This window comes from Phascolarctos cinereus, unplaced genomic scaffold, assembly GCF_003287225.1.
Source record: "Phascolarctos cinereus isolate Bilbo 61053 unplaced genomic scaffold, phaCin_HiC Scaffold_3;HRSCAF=262, whole genome shotgun sequence".
Classification (NCBI taxonomy): Eukaryota; Metazoa; Chordata; class Mammalia; order Diprotodontia; family Phascolarctidae; genus Phascolarctos; species Phascolarctos cinereus.
In genome coordinates this window covers 51,922,178-51,947,603 of record NW_027555736.1, presented here as the reverse complement: position 1 = coordinate 51,947,603, position 25,426 = coordinate 51,922,178, and the positions used below count along the sequence as shown (strand labels likewise).

Sequence of the window (25,426 nt, the reverse complement as noted above, 5' to 3'; positions counted from 1 at the left end):
GTATCTCTGCCAAGAAAACCCCCCAAATGGGATCATGAAGAGTCAGACACAACTGAAAATGACTGAACAATAACAACAAAAAAGGTTTGACTTTGACTTTGGGATCAATTACTAGCTCAACACAAATATGAAAATCCACCAGAAATAACTCCTTTAGTTGGGAATATAATAGTAATATGAAGATAAAAGACAGACAAGTGTTCAAGCATTCCCTATAAAAAGGATGGGATTAAAAGAGTTCTTGGCTTACATGAGAGAAGAGGGAGAGGGAAGGGAGACAGGCAGAGGGAGACAGACAGAAAGAGACAGAGATGGAGAAAGACATAGAAACAGAAGATGGGAAGACGGAGGAGGAGGAGGAGGAGAAGAGGAAGGAGAAGGAGGAGGAGGAGGAGGAAGGAAGGAGGGAGAAAGAGAGGAAGAGGATGAGAGCAGCTGTTTTAGCCAAAAGAGAATCTTTGTCCTTGGTTAACATTTATAAAACATACATTCGAAGGAGTTTAAATTATGTGACCTGGAGCAAACCACAGTCATCAGGGTAGAGATGGGTCTTCCCTTCTTTGTCAGGCTTCTGATAAGTGCACAATCCAAGAGACAGAGAATTCCACCCAGAATACCCTCCTTTACTTTATCAGCTTTACTTTTAGTGAGGGAAGGTAGAGAATTAGGCAGGGCATAATAAGGCACCTCAGGAGTTCCAGGGCTGCCTTCTCCATAGAGTAATTCAGGGCCTTTGCCCTGGTGCTGGTTCCATTTTGTGAAATGTTGGGTAGTGTTGTAGCATTTGCATTCTTAAGTCAGAATCTCATTATTTTCCTGTTTCCCCAATAGGCACATACTTATGCATTATTTGAAGCATTGTAATATAGTGGATAGTACATTGAACTTGAAGTGAAGAAGACCTGAATTCAAATCCTGCCTCCAGCATTTACTACTGGTGTGACCCTGGGCAAGCCACTTATCCTCTCTAAGACTCAGTTTTCCCATGTGTAAAATGGGGATCATGAGACCTGCCTCAGAGGGTTATTGTAAGGGTCAATGAATGCAAAGCTCTTTACAAATGTTAAAGTGCTATGTGAATTAGACTGTTATTTACTGTTTCTTATATTATAGATATTTGCATGCTGCAGAAATACAAGCCCGATGAGGAAGAAAAGGTCTTTGCCTTGAGAAATGGATCAGAATTGGGTTTGATTGGGCTGCAGGGTGGGGGAGGTGGAGGAGAGGCAGAACAGGGCAGAGACTGGCTGAAGAAATAAGATGGTGCATGTATTTTGGGGCATGGCCAGTGTGCAGAAGAGGTTGTAAGCATGCTCTGCCTGGTTTCAGAATTCAGCTGGAGGACTTTGATTCAATGATTTCCATTCAATTTCACAAACATTTGTTAAATAGGTCCTATGTATAAAACAGGGGGAGTAGTGGAGAGTTGGCCTCAGAGTTGGGGAGATCTGGGTTCAAGTCCTGCCTTTGACCGTTGCATGACCTGAGGGGAGACATTTAACCTCTCAGTGCTCCGGGCAGCTCTGTCAGAAGAGGAGCCGCTGCCTGGTACTGGCAGGAGGGTTCTCCTTATTTAGGAATCCCCTGTGCTAACGAAATCACAGGTCCAGACCCTCCGTGAACAAGGTACTGTATTAGGCTCTGGGAATACAAAAACCTGTCCCTGTCCTTAGAGAATTCACATTTCTGCTGGGTGGTGGAGGTGGAGGTACAACATTTACACAGAGAGGAAATCCAAGCTCATCTGAGGCAGGACGGAGGTCTGAAAACCGGGGAATAGGGAAGGGGTGGCACCTAAGTGGAAGGATAGAAGGAAAGGAGGGAGGAAAAAATGGAGCGAGGGAAGAAGGAGGAAGAAACGGAGGGAGTGAGGGAGGAAAGAAGAGAAGGAAGAAGGGAGGAAGGAAGGAAAGGAAGGAGGAAGAAATGGAGAGAATGAGGGAGGGAGGAAAGAAAGAAGAAGGCTTTATTAAGCACCTACTGTGTGCCAAACACCGTGCTAAGTGCTTTCCAAAGGCAGAGCTAAGAGCAATGGGCAGAGACTTCTGAGGCAGGTTTTGGTTAAATGTTAAGAAAGCTGTCCAAAACCGGAATATGTCTCCTTGATGGGTAGCGAGTTCCCCTCTGCGAAGATCTCTGAGCAGAAGCTGGGCGGCCACTGGGCGGCGGTACTGAGACAGGACTGATGCTCAGGACCTGACCTGTCGGGCTTTATCAGGAGTTCAGAAACGCCCTTGAACCCAGGAATTCTGATATGCAATGTTGGCTGAGCATTTCCCGTGGCCGTGGCCCCGCCGCATGCACAAACGGCCAGAGTACATTCGTTAGCTCCTGAGATTAGAGGGTGACAGAAGGGACATTCAATTCCATAAAGAGCATGGACGAGGTGCCCAGCCCTGTGCTGCCAGCCGGGGCCATGCAAACTCGTGGGGGCTCACAGTCCAGAGAGGCAGACATCCATGTTAATTCAATTTAGGGGGAGGTCTCCATGGAAGACTTGCGGCCAACTGGGCCCTGAGAGATGGGGGTGGATGCTCCTTACACAGAGCAACTGCTTTCTGAATGCATGGTGAGTTGAATTGATATCCTTCCAATATGAGCAAAGGCTGCATAGAGGTATCGTGGTGTAATGGTAAGCACACTGGCCTTGGATTCTAGAGGTCCTGAGTTTGAATCTTAGTCCTGACATTTACAAGTAAGCTCTCTGAGCCTTGGTTTATCCAATGAACAGGTAAAAGGGCATATTAATATTTATCTTATCCCCCTCACAGAGTAATTGCGAAAAGAAAATATTTATCAAACCATGAGGTGCTGTTGAAACAAATTATTTTTTATTATTGTCACCAACAACTCCTGCTTTAGCCGTTCCCTTGTCTTTCCACTGTCCCCTCCCCCCATCTAAATTGTTTTCTTTCTTCAAGGCCCTGCTCAAGTACCTCATTCTCCTGCCTCTCCAATGCTCTGTGATTGTTTCCTCCTTAAAATCCCTGTTTAGAATATTGTTTCACTTGGCACTCAGAGCATCTTTGTAGTGGATAAAGTGCTGGGCTCTGAGTCAAGAAGACCTGGATTCAACTCTTTTTTTTTGAAAGCTTTTTACTTTTTATTTTTAAAATTAATTTGTTTTGAATTATCAACAATCACTTCCACAAGTTTCTGAGTTTTAAATTTTTCTCCCCCTCCCTCCCAGCTCTTGCTACTGGTGTTAACTGGCTGTTGTAACCCCAGGCAAGTCTTCTAACCCTTCTGAGTGGTAGTTTCTTCATCTATTAAGTAATAATAGTAATAATAATTATGTCCCGCTCTTCATGACCCCATAGACCACAGCATGCCAATATTGTCTGTGGTGTTTCCTTGGTAAAGATACTGGAGTGGTTGGCATTTCCTTCTCCAGTGGATTAAGGCAAACAGAGATTAAGTGACTTGCCCAGGGTCACACAGCCAGTAAGTGTCTGAGGCTGCATTTGAACTCAGGTCTTTCTCACTCTAGGTCAGTGCTCTTTTCCCTGAGCCATCTAGCTGCCTCCAATAATAATAATACCTACAGTAATCATGGCACAGGTTTGTTGGGAGGCTCAAATGAATACTTTATGAATATCAGTTATTATTTTCATTATTATTTCCTACTGGTCTGTTCATTTGTATCTCAAATCAGATTGTAAGTCACTCAAGAGCAGAAGCCAGTCTAATTAGTGAGGGAGTGGTATCTTCTGCCACCTAGCCCCATTCCTAAAAAGCTGAATACAAAACATAATAAACAATAGGATGTAAGCTTCTTGAGGGCAACAGCTTTCATTTTTATGCCCCCATTGCCTAGCACAGTGACTTAGTAGGTACTAAAAATAATGTTTGCTTAATAAATTGAAGTGAACCATCAGGAGCCCCAAGTCTTAAATTTTGATGTTTGGTGAGTGTGTGATTTGGGATCTAAATGGAATAGGAAGAGGATGGGGGCTTGGGAGGGGGGGCTTCTTCCCTTTGTTCCACAATTCTCTGTGGGGTTGTAAAATTAGAAGAAGGACTCATCCCCCATCTATGTTTCATCTCAACATTAATTTTTATTTATTTATTTATTTGCTTCTTGTTGAGGCAGTCAGGGTTAAGTGACTTGCCTAGGGTCACACAGCTAGTAATGTCAAGTGTCTGAGGTCACATTTGCACTCAGGTCCTCCTGACTCCAAGGCCGGAGCTCTATCCACTGCTCCATCTAGCTACCCCTTCAACATTAATTTCTAATGCTGAGTCAGAGATATTAGCACATACTGGTCCCAGGCAGTATACCAAGGGCCCAGATCATTACGTCTAATAGGAAAATCTAACATCTCTACATCCAAGATAGCAAAGACATACCATAGAGGGTTTGCAATAGGTTATGATACAGAGCTAGAAAGGACTCAGAGGCTGTGCAGTCCAGTCTTATTTTACAAATGAGGCCCAGGGAATTTGCCTGACTCAGGCAAAGTGACAGAGGGGTAAGGATCAGAGGTGGGATCTGACACTAGAGACAGGACCCCTGAATCCCACAACTTGGGCTCTTGAATTGGAGCTTAGCAGAAAGCCATCAGGTTCCTCTGTTATAGTATCAGGGACATGGGAGGCAGGGAGAGGGACATTTCAGTCATTCAACATTTTGTTCAAAAAAATCAGTGTGGATGAACATTCTGAGACTGGGCTTCTAGTTCACTCTGAGAGGTTTTAGCTTAAGGCAGTGGAGCACAAAGGGCAGCTAGGTGGCGCCATAGTGCACAGAGCACCCAGCCTTGAGTCAGGAAGATTCATCTTCCTGAGTTCAAATCTGGCCTCGGACACTTATTAGCTGTGTGACTCTGGGTAAATCACCTAACCTTGTTTGCCTCAGTTTCCTCATCTGTAAAATGAGCTGAAGAAGGAAACAGCAAACTTTTCCAAGAGACCCCAAATGAGGTCTGGAAGAGCTGGACAAGATTGAACAACAGTGGGGCCCGAGTGAAAGGAAGTGGAGCTGGGAAAGTGCCTGGGCTAGAGGCCCAATCAATTAAGGTCTTAGATAAATTCGTCTATAAAGGTACATTCATCATCTTGGGCCACATCACAGCTTACAATGAAATAGCCATGATATTCATTTAAAAACCACTTCAAGTGACTGCTATGTCAGTATACTAGTTCCTAAGGATGCCAAAATGAAAACGGCACCCCCTGTCCTCAAGCAGATTATATTCTATTGGGGCATTGCATTATTATTCTTATAGGGATAGGGACAGTGATTTCCCTGGCATACAGAACTTGAAGATAAGGACATGCCCTCTGCTGATGCAGGTTAGCATCTTCTCTGCAACTTAATAGTCAAGAAGAATTGCCCTAATGCGCTGAATTGTTAAGGGAATTGTCCAGGGTAACACAACCAGGATGTGTGAGAGGCAGCATTTAAACCCAGGTCTTCTCAGCCAACTCTATCCAATACACCATGGTGTCTTTCAGCATTATTATTGCAATAGCTATACACACACGTACATAGAGAGAGGTAAAGCTTTTAAAGTGCTTTACACACATTAATTCATTTCATCTTCACAGCAACTTGGTGAGATAGGTGTCATTATTAACACCAAGCTCAGAGCTGTGACTTCCCCAGGGTCACACAGCTGGTAAAGGTCTGGCTTGGGAATTGAATTCAGAGCCCCAGGTGCCAAGTACATCTCTCTGTCCCTCAGCTCTAGCCACAGCAGCTCTCTGCATGAAGCTCGTCATCCTTCCTAGCAAGGTCATGAATGACTTTGAAGACTTAAAAAAGTTGTGTGACATAAGGTGGTATCATTATTATTCTGGAATATTACTTATTCCTTCTGGGGCTCCAGAGGTCTCCATTTCAAGAGCAATTCTAGTTCTTTTCCCTCAGACGGAGGAATGCCTTTTCTGAGATAATGAAATTCAATCTATTATTTCCGATGGGGTTTTCTAGGCATGGTTGAGAGAGGCCAAAAGATTCATTTGATCAATGAAGGTATCATTTTTATTTCCCAGCGGTCTCATGAAGGAAATTTATGTCCCTTTATGTAATGAAAGCCGGAATGCCAGCCTGGAAATGGTGTCTAGCCACGGGGCTTCAGAGTAGAATTTACAAGTGTCCCAAAGTTACAAAAACCTTCCAAGTAAACCAGTACTTTCACTTTAGTAGTCTGCTTAATAGAGAAAAGGCCCCTCACCTTTTCTGAATTCTTTTCTGAATTCTCCTGGTACTTTTCTTCCTTTGTTTCCCTCTATGATGGCCAAAGGGTCTTAGATTTAGAGGTAGAAGGGACTTTAGAAGTCATGGAAAATACCCTTGCAATTGAGAGTGGCAAAAAGGGCCCCTTTACTGATAGGCAAAGTAAGATAAAGAGATTAGGGGACTTGTGTGAGTCATCTGGCTAATCAGTGATGAAGACAGGTAAATCCTCAAATCCTGATTTACACCTTCCTCAGAGTAAGGTGTTCTAGAGCCACCAGAAACACTGAGTATCTTTTATATGAAGCTGCTTTACTGACCACACCAAGTGGTAAAAAGCTGCCCGTGTTCTCTGGTCACCCTTGGAGCTCCATCCAGAGGGACAGAACTAGGGTCTGGAGGCCTTGGCCAGGGGTCCAGGGAAATGAATACATGAAGACAGTGAGGCTACTAAACTCCAACACATGACCCCTAGATGACCACACAGAGGGGATCCCATTGGAGGAGGTCTATCTCCAGCCCGCCCCTGGCCCCTACATTTCAGAGATTGGTCAATACTCTTCTACTTGTTTTAGAATCCAACTTTGAAGGGCCCTCCCATTACCTGACCTTTGTACTCTTTGTAATTGCCTTGATCTCAGCCCAGCTACCCCAGCAGTGTTTAAAGTCCACCTCACAGAGGAGCACCTTAGCTGAATGCTCTCCATAATCCCCTTTGGCAACTTTTTCAGTACCGCCCAGGCTGGTCATTGGGTACCTGGGCTTCCCAGCAGGCCAGCTGGGGTCTAGGGAGAGGACTTGTATTCTCCTCTTGGCTACAGGATGAAGCTACTTATCAGAGCCCTCTTTCTGTGGTTGAGTCTAAGGGGTTGTGCGGCCCAGAGTGAACCGGACGCCAAAACTGGGGAATCCTATTCTGACTGGGGTCTTCGGCACATCCGAGGAAGCTTTGAATCAGTCAACAGCTATTTTGACTCCTTTCTTGAGCTGCTAGGAGGGAAGAATGGGGTTTGCCAATATAGATGCAGATACGGTGAGTACTGTGTCTTTCTATGTTAATATCAACTCTGTGGCTCCAGGGCTTGGGACCTGCCTGCCTCTTGTAGAAGAAACTTGTCCCACAATTCCCATCTGTCATGGTCCTCCCTACCCCCACCCGTCCCGATAGCTGCCAAAGGGCCTTCTGTCTTTTCATTGCCTTTGCAGGTTGCCTGGGGTGGGGAGGGGCCAGGACATAGGGAGAAGTTAGGTAAGGGATAGGTGGAGTGAGGGCAGAGGCGATCATTTGAAGCCCCAGGATGGGATGAAATCAAGAAGAGGTGAAATATGCCTGAACATCTAGAGAAAATATCCTAAAATTTACTGCCAGGTGGTGAAACAACCTCCCCAGGGGCAGGCTACTATACTAGGGAGGTTTTGAACTTGTCATTTTATAGTTGAATTAATTCACTCTGTTTTTGCTCCCACCTAATGTGAAGAAGTAGTGGATGGATTGCTAGATTTGGAGGCAGGGTGATTTGGGTTCAAATCTTGTCTCTGACACTTACTAGATATGTGATCAAGAGACAGTCATTTTAGTAATTTCTCTAAACCTCAGGAAATTCTCGAAGACTAAAAAGTCATAGCTGGATTGCATTTACTGCTGTAGAGGGAGTTCTCACGCTTGGGAGTTCCCATATCCATGAAATCACAGTCCTTGATACGTCAACTCACATTTTCCCTGAGTTATTATTTGTGGTTGACAAGAGCCATGGTAACATCATTGGTACGGATGACAAGTATCTTCTGATGCCTGACCTTTAGTGGAACAGAAGTAGAAATCTGGTAGAGATTTCAAATCCCACCAGTGAGACTGGATGCCTAAATGACCATGGACAAGTCACTTTGAAACACACACACACACACACACACACACACACACACACACTTTAGTCTAAGGAAAAGATCCAAGACTGGGTTAGTGCAGTGTGCTAGAAATGTCCAAGGATGCCTTTTTTTTTCCCAACTTCTGAGTCAAGGATGGAAGTTTCTTATAAGCCACCAGAGAGAAAGAATGCTCGCTGATACAGCAGGGACAGAACAAAATATTCTGTGGCCAACAATGTTTTTTGCACTAGTTGGGGATGGAATGAAGAGTAAAGGTGTCCCTTCACCCTTAATTCTGTCAACATTCAATAAGGTCTTTAGACTTATCCATGTGCCTAATGAGAGGCTGTGTTGGAGTAGTAGGTAAGCCAGCCTTGGGGCCCGGAAAATCTAGATTCAGATGCTGTCACTACGGTGAGTTCCCTACACCAAAGAAAGAGTCTCAAAGTCCCTCTCCCCTTTCCCCTCCTCTCCAAGTTGGACTAATAATTCCTACCTGGGCCATTCAAGGTAGACCCAAGTAAAAAAAAAGCTTATTTGTTTGTTTGTTTGGTGGTAGGGGGAGAGAGGATTCAGAGTAACAAACATCATCTTTAGACCATGTTATATCAATTCGGTTTCTGGGTAGGAATGAGACAGTGTGCTCTAGTGGATAGGGTGTGACTTGGAGTGGAGAAAGGGACCTGAATTCAAATCTCATCCCAGGTATTTGCCAGCAGTGCAACCCTGGGCAATTCACTTCACCTGTCTCAGTTTCCCCATCTGTAAAATGGGAGTGATAATTCTATTCCTCACTGACAGAATTAAAGGAGATAAAGACTGCATACCCTTTGTGAATCCCAAAAAGCTATGTAAGCGTCAGCTATTAGTAGGAGTGGAGTTTGCTCATTTCTGTCACCTGAATCAATTCAGGTACAGTCTCCCCAGACAACCTAAGAGATAAGGCTCCAGTTCTTCACCGACCGCCTTGGGGAGGCAGTTCCTAGAATATAAGAATTGCAGGTCTTTTCCAGGAACACAAGGCTGTTACACCTTTTCCTCCCCCAACAAAACAGCAGTAAAAGGCCCCAGCTCAGCAACCTGCAGAGTGTCAAAACTCCCAACTGGGTAGGGTTGAGACTGGGGACTCTGTAGAGTGGAGAGGAGATAAGAGGGAGATAGCTTGAAGGCAAACAAAGCCCCTACTTCAAATGCAGGAACTTTTCCAAGGAGAGGCCCTTGGCCAAAAAGAAATTTGGGAAGAGGGTTTTGAATCTGGTTGTCTCTGGAACCAGAAGGATCTGAGGACCTGGTAGATAGATGATCTCAACTTATTAGAAACATCTTCTGAAATCGTAACGGGAAGCAGAAAACTCTTTCAATATCCAAAAGGGTCTCCTTTGTCAGCCCTCCTGTGTCCTTAATAATCAGCCAGGCCTTTTTTCCATCTCAGTTTACTTTACTGACCCACCCATGAAGGTATCTGAGGCACAGTATTGTCCCTTGAAAAAGTAGCAATGGCCAGGTAAAGCAGCTTAGAATCAACTACTCCCAAATTCAACTTATTGAGGTTTTTTCCCCCATTTTTAAAAAGTTTTGACACATTTTGCTTTTTAAAAATAGTTGATTATTTTTATTTGTTTAAGTAACAAATATTTAAAAAAATGAATCTGTCCTTGACACTACCACCCACTCTCATTGAGCAAATTTAAAATGAAGGAGCAAACAAATCTGAAAAAACAAGGTTCTAAAAAAATAACCACGTAGTCCAGCAAAACAAATTCCCATATTAGTCATGTCTGAAAATGTGTCACTCTGCATTTTAAGTTTATTACCTCCCTGTAATGATGAGTGGAATGTTTCATCTTTATTCTTTGGGATTAATGGTTTATCATTGCACTAATCAGAATTCTAAAGTCTTTCAAAATTCCTTTTCCCTCTGATGTTGTCATTGTATAAATTGTTCTACTGTTTCTTCTCCCTTTGTATCAGTTTATAATAGGCTTCCCAGTTTATTCAGAAATGATCTTATTGGATTTTTTTTTACAATAATTTTTTGGTCATTATGTTTCATTTTTACAACACCTCCATTTTGTGAGTGCTGGATCTCCCTCAGAGGGGCAGATGACAGCTCCTTCCCAGTTTAATTCATGTTCTTCACCGAGTTTCTGTGGCTAAGAGACATCATTACTTGGTGGCTAATCTTCTAGTGATTCAGTTCAATTCAATTCAATTCGACAAGTGTTTATTAAATAACTCCTATCCAGCCAGATAGTGTGCTAGACTGGAAAGAAGTCATGATCTCAAGTGGATTACATTCTACTGGGAAAGAACTATACGATTTGCTGGGATGAGGAAGAGCACAGACAGCTGCTGGAATCAGGAAGGTCTTTTGCAGGAGAGGATATGTGAGTTTAGGCCAGAAGGGAGCTAGGATCCCAGGAGGCTATGTTGAAGGGACAGCTTGTGCTATGGTGGGAAAGATGAGAGATGAAATGTTTCATTGGATGAACAGCAAGGAAGTCAATTGGGTTTCAGTAAATTTTGGTGACAGGGGTGATGAGTCTCTGCAAATATAGCTAGGCATGGTCTTCAGCTGACGGAACAGGTCATCATTTGAAAGCTTGCAGGACCTGGCAGAGCTCTCTGCTGTTGCAACCATTGAAGAACCAAGGTCATTTCAATACTGTGATGAGACATTGAGTTTCCATGGGGTCTTCCATATCATACAGTCATAGAAACTGGTGGTGCAAACCAAACATTAGTGTGAGAGTTGGAGAAGATTAAAAACTGAAAAAAGAAAAGACTGTATCTCTAAGGTACTTCTCTCTTGCTTATGTCCTCAATTTCTTTCTTGGCAAGAATGCAAGCCTGGCTCTCAGAATTCCACAACAGAATATCAACTCTGCTTTCCTCATATCTGATATCAAAAGCATATAGGTTTCCCTTTAATCAGCAATATACAAATACCTGTCTTCATTTAGAAGGTTTGCTATGAAGGGACTGACATCACATTATCAACAACTTGCTTAAGACATTAGATGTTTATTTGTTTGTTTTTGTTTGTTTTTCTTTTTTCTTTTTGGTGAGGCAATCGGATTTAAGTGACCTACCCAGGGTCACACAGCTAGTAAGTATCATGTGTCTGAGGTCAGATTTGAACTCAAATCCTCCTGACTCCAAGGTGACATTTGATGTTTGACAATAATCCTGCTAATGAAAACCCTCCATTTGTACAGTGTTCTTATAGCTGTGGTTGAGATATCATCAATGTCCTTTGTAAACAAGGACCTGCTCAATCTATTCTTTTTAGAAAATTATTGATATATTTTGTTTTGGAAGAACGATGGCCATCCTGCTGTGGTCAAGCAGGTTTACTCACTAGGAATTTCCTACACCAATGAAATTGTTTGTCCAGGACTCTCCACATACTCTACCCCTCCCCAAATCCCCACATACTTTCATTTTTGTATAATTTGCATTTCCCAATATTCCTTTCCCAAAGAGACTTGATTAGAGAGCTGCTTCTTACAACAAAGATTTTAAAAGAGGAAAGAAAGGGACCAGCAAAACTGACCAATGTATCAATCGAGTCTGCCACCTAGCTTTCCACCTTTGAAAAGAGGAAAGAAATGGGCATTTTCTCATCTCTCCTTTGGAGCTGGGCTTGGGCGTTATAATTTTTTAAAACTATTTTTTTCCTATGTCCTTTTTAATTTTCAAAATTCTGGACTTAAATGTAAAAAAAAAGCACTAGTTGTACAGTGGAACATGCAAAAGGATTCTATGTGAAGTGAGTATCTATTTCATACCATTTGCTTTTTTTAAAAGCATATAATAAATCCTCCAAGTTACTTTCAAAACTTATCTGTACTTTCTTCTGAAAATTCTTCTCTTCTGCACATTTCCAAAAAGAGTTTCAATGACCCTCCTTTTTTTTTTCTTTTTTCTTTTGCTTTTGGCATCACTTGCTAACCATCCTCTCTTTTTTTAATCCCCCCATTAAAAAAGAAAAAAGAAAACTTGTATCAACTAAGCATAGTTAAACAAAATCAACGCACATGGTGGCCGTGTCCAAAAATCTATCTTTCTGGACCTTGTGTCTGTCACCTGTCTATCAGGAGAATGAGTAATATGCTTCATTATAGGTCCTCTGGAGACAGAGTTAGTCATTGCATTGATCAGAGTTCTTAAATCTTTCAAAGTTGTTTTTCTACGTAATGTTACTATCCTTATAGATTTTGTCTTCTGGTTCTGCTCATTTCAGTCCGCATCAGCTCATACTATCTAAGGACTCTGAAATCATCTCATTCATCACATGTTATGGCATAATAATATTCCACTACATTCATTTACCTCAGTTTATCCAGTCATCCCCCACTTGAGCAACCTTTTTGGTTCTAGTTCTTTTTCTTTTCCTTTTTGTTTCAATTGCCACCCTTTTGCTTGTCCCCCAATCAAGAAGTTCCTTCCTCTTAGTGTCCTGTCCCCATCACTGCTTATTTCTGTAGTATTTCTAAACCTGACTCCCCGTGGATGTTTGACCCCCCTTTGTCATTCCCATCATCCCTTCCTTTAATGTTCTCACATTCTACTTCTCACGCACTCCAGCTACAAGAAACATCACATTCCACCCCGTTTTTCCTCCTTTCCACACTAGTGAATTCCTCCTTTTACCCTCCCTTCTTTTCCTCCTTTTGTAGCCCTTTAGAGACCCCTAAGCCTTCTGTTGCTGTTGTTGCTGAATTATTGTATCATCACTTTCAATGGCTCAAATAACGTACCTTTCTAGTCGTTATGGGCTTGCTTTCTTTCGCCTTCTAAGGTTAATTTTTGGCCAATTCTATATTCTCAGGAATTTTTTTCCTGGCCGGTGACTTCTTTTCCCCCAGCATTAGTTCCTGAAATGGGGCTTTGTTCCAGAGCCGTACTGTCCCTGCTGCTTGCCACCTGTATGACATTGGGTAGATTAGTCAGCTCTGCTTGGTTTCACCCTGCGTCACCTGGGTTCTGACGATGATCTCTACCTCCTAGGCTTAGGCCTCTCTAACTCTCTGAGGTTCAGGGAGTTGGGTCTTCAGGTCTGTCAGTGGTGTCTCAGGACATAGTGTTAGGAACCTTGATCCTCTGAACACCTTCACTGTTCTTGTCACCCTGACTGCTGCTGTACCTTGAGATTTCTAAGCCCATCTTCATCCTGTAGGATTCAGACCATCCCAAGGCTGATGAAAAGACTAGGCATCAGGAGAAACCTAAAAAGATACATTTATTCGAGCAATTGAAAGGCCCTCCACTCTCTCTGCCTGTGGACACAGAGTGTCACAAGCTACCCTTGTGTCTCCCCTGTTCCTGGTCATTGGCAGCCTGTGGGCTTGTTTGCCCCTGCTGGCTCTTGCTCTGTTGACCATCACCCTATCTGTTGCCTGTGGCTTCTAATTGACTTTTTGTGTCATTGTAGGGTGGAGGCAGTCACATCTTATCATTTCTCACTGAATTTCTTGAGCATTATTCACCGTGGAGCAAATTTCAGGTTTTGGCTGGAGTAGGTTGGTGAGAGCTGGGCAGTCTGCAGCCATTTTAGTCTGCAGCAGTCTTCGGTCATCAGAATTCCACAGCTTTCAATTTTCAATGTTTTGTTGTCGGTGTTTCTGTTTACGTTGTAATTATTGAGTATATTATTTTCCTGGTACTGCTTACTTTACTTTGTGTCATGTCTTTCTATTCTCCCTGTATTCATCATCTCCATTTTTTCTCACAGTATAGTGATATCCTATTACATCCATGTGCCACAGTTTACTCAGTCTATTCTTACTTGAGTTCAGTTCCAAGAAAAATTCATTTCTGAAAATTAACTCGTCAGGGGGCCTGAGTTCCAGTCATGGCTGCCATTCACTTCACCTGTGAGACTTTGGCCAAATCACTTGGCCTTTTAGGGGCTCAGAATGGAAGAGGTGGATTCACTAAGCTCTCAGGTAATTTCCAGCTTTCTATCTATAATGTCTCCATGACGATTATTTGCAAGCTATCTCTTGTCAGAAAGCAAAAGCTATGGAACCTAACCTTCCCTTTCTCTGACAGGCTTAGCTGTCAGAGAGCCAAACTGCTGAAATGTTGTAATCTGACAAACTTGCTCTCTGGGAATATCTGTTTCTTCTGCTTCCTTCTGTTTTTATCTTTTAAGTGTCTTATCTTAACGATATTTAAATATTCAATTTAATCTATACTTTACTCCAACTCTTTTTGGAAATAAAATCCAATAGATACCTTAAAATTAAGTGACCACTTCAAACTTGAGAGAAACACAGACATTCGATGTAGGGTGGCCAAGGTCTCTGATACGCAGGCAGACACTGTGGTTGTTTAAATAAATCACCCCACCTAGGGAATGGAGAATTAACAACTGCCCCTTGCCCCGGTAATAAACCCCAGCCGTCCTTGACAGTGACTGATCAGAAAGGTATGCAAAGAGAAAGACAGGTGATAATAATAATAACTTACTTTTTTTTTTTTACCAGTTTTACAGAGCAATGTCACTCATAATGTTCTGTCCTTGTTAAACCTTTGGAGAAATTTCTTGATTCTGTGTCAAGGAGAGCTGGGCTGCTGTCCTTCACCTACAAGACCCAGAGTTTCCCTTCCTGTCTCCTCTGAATCTCTGCTCTCACCTCCAATTTCTCCCCTACCTTGTCCTCCCTGAAATACCTCACTTTCTTGTACATTTCTAAGGTGTTCCCCCCCCCCCCCCTAATAGAGAACTGAGTTGAAAGTGATGAAAACTGGACTCAGCCTCTATGTGCCCTAGGTTGGCTGGTACAGTGAAAAAAAAAAGAACAGTTTGGAGTCAGGGAACCTTGATTCAAACACCAGTCCTCTTACTTGCTACCTACACATCCTTGGATAAGTCATGTAACCTCTCTGAGTCTGAGTTTCCTCATCTGTAAAATTGGGGAATTGGACTAGGTGATCTCTAAAGTCCTTTCCAGCTCTCAGTCTCTACCCAAAAATCTAATGAGTCACAGATGGGCTGTGATTTGCATTGTTGGAAGATTTTCCACTTAACTTCCTTTCACTAAATTTATATTTAAACTGACAGATCTTTCCTGTATTTGTGTTTTAGTAACTATAAGGAACTGGAGGGTGGGGTTAAAAAAAAACACAAGCAAATATAAGGCTAGAAATCTTTAAGAAAATCAGAATTTTAAAAAACTAAATCTGGAGCAAGCATTATTTGTAGTGGGGATAAGTTAGAAGCCTTCCCAATAAGATCAAAAGTGAAACAAGGATGTCCACTATAACCAATATTATTCAATATTGTATTAGATATGCTAGTAGTAGCAATAAGAGAAGAAAAAGAAATTGAAGGAATCAGAATGGGCAATGAGATAATAAAACTATGTCTCTTTGCAGACAATATTATAATATAATTAGAAAATCCTAGAGTTCAGCTAAAGACTTAGTAGAAACAATGAATAATTTTAGCAAAGTAGCAGGATATAAAATAAACCCACATAAATCATCAGCATTTCTATATATCACCAACAAATTCTGGCATGAAGAGGTAGTAAGAGATACCCCATTTAAAATAACTGTAGACAGTAGAAGATCTCTGGGAGTATACCTATCAAAACAAACCCAGGAATTGCGTGAACACAATTATAAAACACTTTTTATGCAAATAAAATAATATTTAAATAATTGGAGAAATATTAATTGTTCATGGATAGTCAGAGCCAACATAACAGAAACGAAAATTTTACCTAAACTAATCTATTTATTCAATGCCATCCCAATTAAATTACAAAAAAATTACTTTATGGAACTAGAAAAAAATAATAAAATTCATTTGGAAGAACAAAAAGTTAAGAACATTAAAGGAATTAACAAATAAAATGTAAAAGAAGGAGGTTTAGCAGTACCAGATCTTAAACTACACTATAAGATAGTAATTATCAAAACTATTTGATACTGGCTAAGAAACAGAAAGATAGATCAGTGGAACAGAGCAGACATAGAATACACAGTAGCAAATGATTATTGTAATCTTGTCTTTGACAAATATAAAGATTTAAGGTTTTGGGACAAGAATTCCTTATTTGGTAAAAATTATTGGGAAAGCTGGAAAGTAGTCTGGCAGTGGGCATAGGCCAATATCTTATATCATTTACCAAGAGAAGGTCAAAATGGTTACATGACCTAGATATAAAAGAAGATATCATAAGAAAATTAGAAGAATATGGAATATATTACTCATCAGACTTGTGGGTAGGAGAATAATTTATGAGTAGATAAGAGATTGAAAGCATTGTGAGGTATAAAATGCATAGTTTTGATTACATTAAATTAAAAAAGGGCTCATACAAATAAAACCACCATAATCAAGATTAGAAGGAAAACAGAAAATTGGGAGAAAATTTTTATGGAGAGTTTCTCAGATAAAGGTCTCATATCTCAAATGTATAAAAAACTTTGTCAAATTTATGAGAATAAGAGTCATTCCCCAATGACAAATGATCAAAGGATATAATTAGGCAATTTTCTAATGAAGAAATCAAAATTATATGTAGTCGTATGAAAAAATGTTCTAAATCATTATTGACTAGAGAAATGCAATTTAAAACAACTTTGAGATATTATCCTACATCTATCAGATTGGTTAAAATGATAGAAGAGGAAAGTAACAAATAGTCTAGGAGATATGGAAAAATTGGGATACTAATTCACTGTTGGTAGAACTGTGAACTAATCCAACCATTTTGGAGAGCAATCTGTAATTATACCCAAAGAGTTATAAAACTGTGTATTCTCTTTGACTTAGCAATAACACTACTGGGTCTGTTTCCCCAAGGTGATTACGGAAAAAGGAAAAGAATTTATGTTCTAAAATATTTATAGCAGCTCTCTTTGTGGTGGCAAAGAACTAGAAATTGAGGGGATGCCTATCAACTGAGAAATGGCTAAACAAATTGTGGTATGAGATTGTGATGGAATATTACTGTGCTATAAGAAATGATGAGCTGGTTGATTTGAGAAAAATATGAAGAGATTTGCATGAAATAATGAAGAGTGAAATAAGCAGAACCAAGAGAATATTGTACACAGTAACAGCAATATTGTTCTAAGGAAAACTTTGAACAACTAAGTCATTTTGAGTATTATAAATACTCAAATCAACTACAATGGACTCATGAAGGAAGATGGTATCCACATCCAGAGAAAGAACTGGCAAATGGAAATATGTACAGTATGGTTTTACACACACACACACACACACACACACACACACACATTCATGTCCAATGATAGCCTTCTCTAGGGTGGGGTAGGAAGGGAGGGAGAAAAACATAAAACATTCAGAGCAGAGAACAAAAGAAAACTTGGAAGGAAGCACAGAAAAACAGGTAGCTTTGAAAACTATAAACATTATTACATAATTTTTTTAAAAAAGTAAAGAATATGAAATGGAAATTCATAGTTTTGTATTGAATCTTTTTTTATGCTATGTGGTGTACATGGAAATGCTCTTTTTTTGGGTCTTTTTGTATTTAAGTTCAAAATGAATGTTCTCCCTCAATTCTTACCTAGCCTTTAATTATTGAATGGGTGTTATTGCCTCAGAGAAACTGAGGCCTAGGAAAGACCTAAGCTTAAAAAGGCCATGACCTCCCATTGCATCCGAGGCTATTGCTGGTCTTCTTGACCTGTGTCTTGCCAGTGGACTCCAGTGACTCTGGAGGAGAACGTGAGGCTGATGACTCTGCACAGCCCTGTTTCACTGAAATCCTATTCATTTGCAAGTCAAGACATCACCCTCCTGACGTCATTGGTCCCCTTTGAGAACAAAGGAGGAGCAACAATCAAAATAAATATAATTTAAAAAAAATTAACACTGACCCATACCACACAAATGGAGCTGATACAGTGGAAAGAGTCCTGGAGTTGGAGTTAGAGATCCTGGATTCAAATCCCCACTCTGCCACTTGCTGCCTGTGTAAGACCTTGGGCAAGTCACTTGTCATTCGTAAAATGAGGAGATTAGGCTAGAAGATCACTAAGGTTCTTTCTAAGAGTACATGTATGACTCTCCTACTGCCTCCTTCAATGACATTTTTCATCTGGGTCTCAGGAGTCAACCTCTTCCAAGTTTTTGCTCTTTTTGTTCCTAGAATTTGGGGGCCTTGATTTCCTGATTGTCTTTGCTAAAGAAGCAGAAGAAAATCTCCATTTTGTGCCCCCCCCATTACTCTACTCATAACCTTCCCTCTTCCCACAGTGGAACAGCGACATTTCTTTATGAGATCATTTCAATTTATCCTGTATATGTCATGTTGTCTCTGTCATTAGAATGTAAGCTCCTTGAGAGCAGGGACTATTAAAATTTTTTTAAAACATTTTTATTTAAAGTTTTAAGTTCCAAATTCTTTCCCTCCCTCCTTCCCTTCCCCCTTCCCTGACCTGGTAAGCAATCAGATATAGGTTATACGTGGGCAATTATGTAACCATTTTGTATAAGAAGACTCAAATAAAAGAAAAAAAATGAAAAAAAAAGAAGTGAAAAATAACATGCTTCAATCTGTATTCAAACATCAGTTCTTTCTCTGGAGGTAGATAGCATGCTTCATCATTAGATCACTGGATCATTGTATTGCTGAGAATAGTTAAGTCATTCACAGTTCTTCATTGAACAATAGTGCTATTACTGTGTATAATGTTCTCCCGGTTCTGTTCACTTTGTTATGCATCAGTTGATGTAAATCTTTCCAGGTTTTTCTGAAATCATCCTGCCTGTCATTTCTTATAGCACAATGATATTCCATTACAATCCTATAACACAACTTGTTTAGACATTCCCCAACCAATGGGCATCCCTTTCATTTCCAATTCTTAGCCACCACAGAAAGAGCTGCTATAATATTTTTGTACAAATAGGTCCTTTTCTTTTTTCTTTTTGGATGTCTTTGGGATATAGACTAGTAGTGCTGGATCAAAGGGTATGCACAGTTTTATAGCCCTTTGGGCATAGTTCCAAATTGCTCTGCAGAATGGTTGGATCAGTTCACAACTCCATCAACAATGCATTAATGTCCCAGTTTTCCCACATCCCTTCCAACATTCAACATTTTCCTTTTCTGTCATATTAGCCAATCTAATAAGTGTGAGGTGATATCTCAGAGTTGTTTTAATTTGCATTTCTCTAATCAGTAGTAATTTAGAGCACTTTTTATATGACTATAGATAGCTTTGATTTCTTTGTCTGAAAACTGCCTGTCCATATCCTTTGGCCATTTATCAATTGGGGAATGACTTGTGTTTTTATAAATTTGTTTTCTACAGTTCTCTACATATTTGAGAAATGAGGCCTTTATCAGAGATACTTGCTGCAAAATTCCCCCCACCCTCACTTTTCTGCTTTCCTTGTAATTTTGGTTGCATTGGTTGCCTCGGTCTTATCGTGCAAAAACTCTTAAATGTGATAGTTTTGTTTCCTTACTGCTGTTCTAATTACTTTAATTTCTTTTTCTTTTCTTATTGCTATAGCTAAAATTTCTAGTACAATATTAAATCATAGAGGTAATAATGGGCATCTTTGCTTCACCCACAACTGTATTGGGAAGGTTTCAAACTTATTCCCATCACAGATAATGCTTGCTGATGATTTTAGATAAATATCGTTTATCATTTTGAGGTAAGCTCCATTTATTCCTATGTTCGCTAGTGTTTTTAATAGGAACAGGTGCTAGATTTTGTCAAAGGCTTTTTCTGCATCTATTGAGGTAATTACATTATTTCTGTTGGTTTTGTTATTGATTTCATCAATTAGGCTAATAATCTTCCTAATGTTGAACCAGCCCTGCATTCCTGATATAAATCCCAACTGGTCATAGCGTATGATCCTTGTGATATGTTGCCGTAATCTTTTTGCTAGTGTTTTATTTAATTTTTTTTTGCATCAATATTCATTAAGGAAATTGGTCTGCCATTTTCTTTCTCTGTTTTGGTTCTTCCTGGTTTAGGTATCAGCACCATATTTGTGTCATAAAAGGAATTTGGTAGGACTCTTTCATCTATTTTTTCAAATAGTTTATATAGTATTGAGATTAATTGTTCTTTTAAGTATTTGGTAGAATTTGCTTGTGAATCCATCTGGTCCTGGGGATGTTTTTCTTAGGAAGTTCATTAATGACTTATTCAATTTCTTTTTCTAAGCTTGGGTTATTTAAGTATTTTATTTCTTTTTCTGTTAATCTGGATAATTTATATTTTTGTGGAATTCATCCATTTCATTTAGATTGTCAAATTTATTGGCATGTAATTGAGCAAAATAGCTCCTAACAATTGTCTTAATTTCCTCTTCATTGATGGTGAATTCACCCCTTTTGCTTTTGATACTAGTAATCTGGTTTTATTCTGTCCTTTTTTAAAAAAATCAAGTTAATCAATGATTTATGTGTTTTATTGTTTTATTTTTCATAAAATCAGCTTATAGTTTTATTTATTAGTTCAATAGTTTTCTTGCTTTCAATTGTATTAATCTCTCCTTTGCTTTTTCAGGATTTCCAATTAATGTTTAGTTGGGGATTTTTAATTTGTCCTTTTTCTAATTGTTTTAGTTGCATATCCAATTCATTAATCTGCTTTTTCTCTATTTTATTGATTAAGTAATTAGAGATATAAATTTTCCCTTAAGTACTGCTTTGGATGTATCACATAAATTTTGCCATATTGTCTCATTGTTGTCATTTTCTTTAATGAAATTATCACTTGTTTTGAGGATTTGTTCTTTGACCCACATGTTTTTTTTAAGATTATATTATTCTTTCCAATTCAATTTCAATTTCTCTTTCCATTGTCCATTATTGAATGTAATTTTTGTTGCATTATGATCTGAAAAGGATGCATTTACTATTTCTGCTTTTCTGCATTTGATTGTGAGGTTTTTATGTCTTAATACATGGCCAATTTTCGTGTAGATGCTATGTACTGCTGAGAAAAAGGTATATTTCTTTCTATTCCCATTCAATTTTCTCCAGGGATCTATCATATCTAACTTTTCCAGAATTTTGTTCACCTCCTTGACATCTTTCTTGTTTATTTTTGGTTAAATTTATCTAGTTCTGAGAGGGGAAAGTTGAGGTCCCCCACTAGTATAGTTTTATTATCTATTTCCTTCTGTAACTCATTCAACTTCTTCAAAAATTTAGACGCTATACCATTCAGTACATATATGTTTAGTATTGATATGACTTCATTGTCTATGGTACCTTTCAGCAAGATATAGTTTCCTTCCTTATCTCTTTTAATTAGATCTATTTTTGCTTTAGCTTTTCTGAGAACATGATTGCTATCCCTGCTTTCTTTGCTTCAGCTGAAGCATAATAGATTCTGCTCCAGCCCCTTACCTTTACTCTGTGTGTATCTATTTTCTTCAAATGTGTTTCTTGTAAACAACATATTGTATGATTCCAGTTTTTAAGTCATTATGCTATCTGCTTCCATTTTATGGGTGAGGTAATCCAATTCACATTTATAGTTATGATAAGTAACTGTGTATTTCCCTCCATGCTATTTTTCCTTTGTTTATCCCTGTCTCAGTTTCTTCATCTATAAAATGAGCTGGAGAAGGAAATGGCAAACCACTCCAGTACTTCTGCCAAGAAAACCCCAAATGGAGTCACAAAGAGTCAGACATGACTAAATCAGCACAACAACAACAACAACAACAACAACAAATGTAGGATGGACTGGTGTGGGAGAGACTTGAGGCAGGAAGAGTAATTAGGAGCTTGTTGCAAAAATTTAGGTGAGATATAACAAGGGCCTGAACTCAGGTGGTAACTGTGGGAATAGAGAGAACAGGTCAGATGCAAGGGATGTTATAAAAGGAAAAATAACAAGATTTGGCTACAGGGTAATATATGGGGTGAAGCAGAGTGAGGAGTCTAGGATCTGAGACACCAGAAGGATGATGGTGCTTTTGATAGAAATAGAAAAGTTTGGAAGAAGGGAAGATTCGGGAGAAAATATGATCAATTCAGTTCGGGACATTTTGCGTTTAAGATGTCTTGGGGATATCCAATTTGAAATGCCCAATAGACAATTAGGGATGCAAATCTGAAGTTCAAGGGAGATCCTGGGGCTGGATATACAGATATGAGAGAAATGTGTATAAAATAGCAATTAAAGCCAGGAGAGAGACTATAGAAGGAGAAGAGGGCCCAGAACAGTATCTAAGGGAGCATCTAGTGCCCACCAGGGGTGTGATTTAGATAATGAGTGAGCCAAGGAGACTGAGGAGCATTCAGATAAGTAGGAGGTAAACCAGGAAGAACAATATGGCAAAACCCCAGTGAGGATAGAGTCTTGAGGAGAGCAGTGTCAAAAGTGTCAAAAGCTGTAGATAGGAGAAAAAAGACTATGAGATTTGACAAGTAAGAGATCCATTGGTGATGTGGGGGAGCTAGAAACCCTCTACCTTCTCTGTAGCATGGACAGGATGGTTTGATAAAACACAAAGACAGCAAGAAGAGGAGCAGCCAAAGAGAGAAGGAAGGCTAGTCACAAGGATATAGTCCAAGCCCCAGAGCAAGCCTGATTTTCCTCCTTCACCTGGAGACACATTCTCAGGTACCAAATGTGAAATGAAGAAAATTCTAGTACCTGCCAACAGATATATCCCATTCAAAGAGAACTGGATGAAAATGTTTAGACCTGTTTTAGTACACTTGGGACTTCAAGTAGAATTTAACATAATAATGATAATAACAATAATAATAGCTAGCAGTTATATAGCACTTTAAAGTTTGCAAAATGCTTAAATATATTAACTCATTTGATCCTCACAACAGCTCTTTTAAGTCAGATCTTATTATTATCTCTATTTGTACAGATAAGGAAACTGAGGCACAGAAAGGTTAAGTGACTTGCCCGTTTCACACAACTAAAAAGTGTCTGAGACAGGTCTCAAACTCAGGTCTTCCTGATTCTAACCTTAACAATAAAGAAAAGTAGAAATCAGGATTTGTAAAGAAACCAAGGATGAAAGCATTCCAACAAAAGCTGTTTACATATTAAAGCTTTTATTCTCAGATTTCAGGTGGAGGATGCCCTTGCCTTCATTAGGTTAGAGTCGATGATCTTTTCCTAAAATCTTTACAGAAATTACAAATGTAAAGAGGGAGGTCGCCTCTCCAAGGCAATAGAAAAAAATTGCTAGGAAAAAATGAAACATTAAATTTGCCATAGAAAGTGTGACCCAGACCCAGAGAGTTTTGGCTGATTTGAACATTGGTATCCTTGGTTTTTTTCAAAACATTAAGATGACAAGTGCAGCCACCTGCCACATCATCCTTGGAAGTTATCCATCCAAGAGCTATGGTAACATTTGAGCTGTGCTGGCAAAGCAATTCTGATGTTGAGATCAGGGACATTTTGTACCCGAAAAAAGCTGGAGATGTGCTGCGTCAAGGGGCAGCAACAGTGCCAGGTGAAGAGATATTTGTTTGTAATCAGCCAGAGTTCACTTTGTCATTCTCATCCAGAAACAAAAGGAAAACCGTGTTTCTACAGTTAGTCTGATACTATGCAGACTTAGATATTATATAATACTTAAGCTATTTATTTGTCTTCTCTTCTTTTGGTATAATGTACCTACATATTCACTTGTACTATATAGCAAGTATGCAATTGGAATTCTTCTGTTTTGAAAGGGGGAGAGAGAGGGAAAAAGCATGTATTAAGTGCCTGCTGTGTGCCAGGCACTAAGTACTTTACAAATATTACCTCACTTGATCCTCACAACAACCCAGGGAGTCAGATACTGTTATGAGCCTCACTTTACAGTTGAAGAAACTGAGGTAGAAGTTAAGTGACTTGCCCAGGGTCACACAGCTAGTAAGTATCTGAGGCTGAATTTGATCTCAGGTCTTCCTACCTCCAGATCCGGCTCTCTATTCACTGCACCACCTAGCTGCCTGCTGGATTTTTTGGTTAAGCAATAAAAATTAAACAGAAAAGAGGACTAATTGGTAACTTTGGAGAAAGCAGATGAGTAAGAGTGGTAAGTCTACAGACCAGGTTAGAGGGGATTGAGAAATGACTGAAAGGAGGTGGAGGCAGCAAAAGTAGACAATTTTTTTTCAAGGAGTTTGAGAAAGGGAGGGGAGATAGAGAATGGTAGCTTGAGGGAATGTTAGTCTAGTGAAAGTTTTTTTTAAAGGATGGGGGAGACAGAGATGTTCGAAGACAGTAGGGAAGGAATAACTAGATAGGAAGGGTTGAAGATGTGAGGGGGGATGCAATCTGCTGGAGGAGGTGAGCAGGGATGAGATCAAGTGCACATACAAGTGTTGGCCTTGGTGAGGAGAAGGGCCACCTCTTTGACTGAGATGGGCAAAAGGAAGAGCTGATGTCAAAGGGTTTGAGAGGAAGAGAAGGGGAGAAGGTTTGGAAGAGTGTCAACCCTTACATGTAGAGAAAGCATATCTTGAAAAGCTCATAGACCCATACAAATAGTGGCATAAAACATGATATAATGAAATGTCAATATTTCTATCTTCAGTAGAATGTAATAGTAGATACAGAACAGGTAGAAAAAGACAGCTTAGAAATTCAGGCACAGATTAAACGAAAGATGTGAGAGATGCTATATGAAGATGGGTTTAAGGACATAAGGTTGTTTATCCTGGAGAAAAAAAAAACATGTTTTGTGTGTGTGTGTGTGTGTGTGTGTGTGTGTGTGTGTGTGCGCACGCGCGTGCGCATGTACATGCATCTATTTGTATATGCATGTGTATGTGTACGTGTGAATACATATTTGTGTGTGCATGTGCATGTATGTATTTATGTGTGCATGTTTTACACGTGACAGCTGTCTTCAAGCCATGATTCTTCCTTTGGGTAAGCAACACGTGCTGTAGTGGACTGTATCCACCCCCTTACTCAAAAAACTTAGTGGCTCCCTATTATGTTGCATGAATTATTATCAGTGGTGGTACTGACCTCATTCAAATGCACAGTGTGGTAGATTATTAGGGAAGGAAAGACAAATGTGTTAGTTGAATGAATACCTTAAGCCAAACTCAGATTGCATCTTAGAGGTGAGGCCAGATAGGTCAAGACCCAATTGCCCTACTGTCTCCTCTCTTTGTTGGTGTTGGGTCATTTCAGTCATGTTTGACTCTCCGTGACTCCATTTTGGGGTTTTCTTGGCAAGAATACTAGAGCGACTTGCCATTTCCTTCTCCAGCTCATTTTACAGATAAGGAACTGAGGCAAACAGGGGTCAGTGACTTACCTAGGATCACACAGCTAGTAAATGCTTGAGGCTAGTTTTGAATGTGGGTTATCCTGACTTCCGCCCCAGCACTCTATCCATTGTGCCATCTAGCTACCCCCTCTCTACTG

The 25,426-nt window shown here is 39.9% G+C and overlaps 1 protein-coding gene and 1 pseudogene across 3 annotated transcripts in view; both read left to right on the top strand.

Moving 5' to 3' along the window:
* Nucleotides 1-6,830: 6,830 nt before the first annotated feature.
* PLA2G12B (phospholipase A2 group XIIB) overlaps nucleotides 6,831-25,426 on the top strand; it is a 31,837-nt gene continuing 13,241 nt past the window's right edge. For 2 of the 3 annotated variants that reach the window (XM_021006200.2, XM_021006199.2), the window contains exon 1: nucleotides 6,831-7,214. In XM_021006200.2, coding sequence (XP_020861859.1) covers nucleotides 7,004-7,214 — 211 coding nt within the window. In that variant the 5' untranslated portion in view covers nucleotides 6,831-7,003. The remainder of the gene's footprint in view (nucleotides 7,215-25,426) is intronic. The other variant, XM_021006201.2, reaches the window with a different exon arrangement.
* LOC110221429 (RNA-binding protein PNO1 pseudogene) lies at nucleotides 13,969-23,433 on the top strand (annotated as a pseudogene).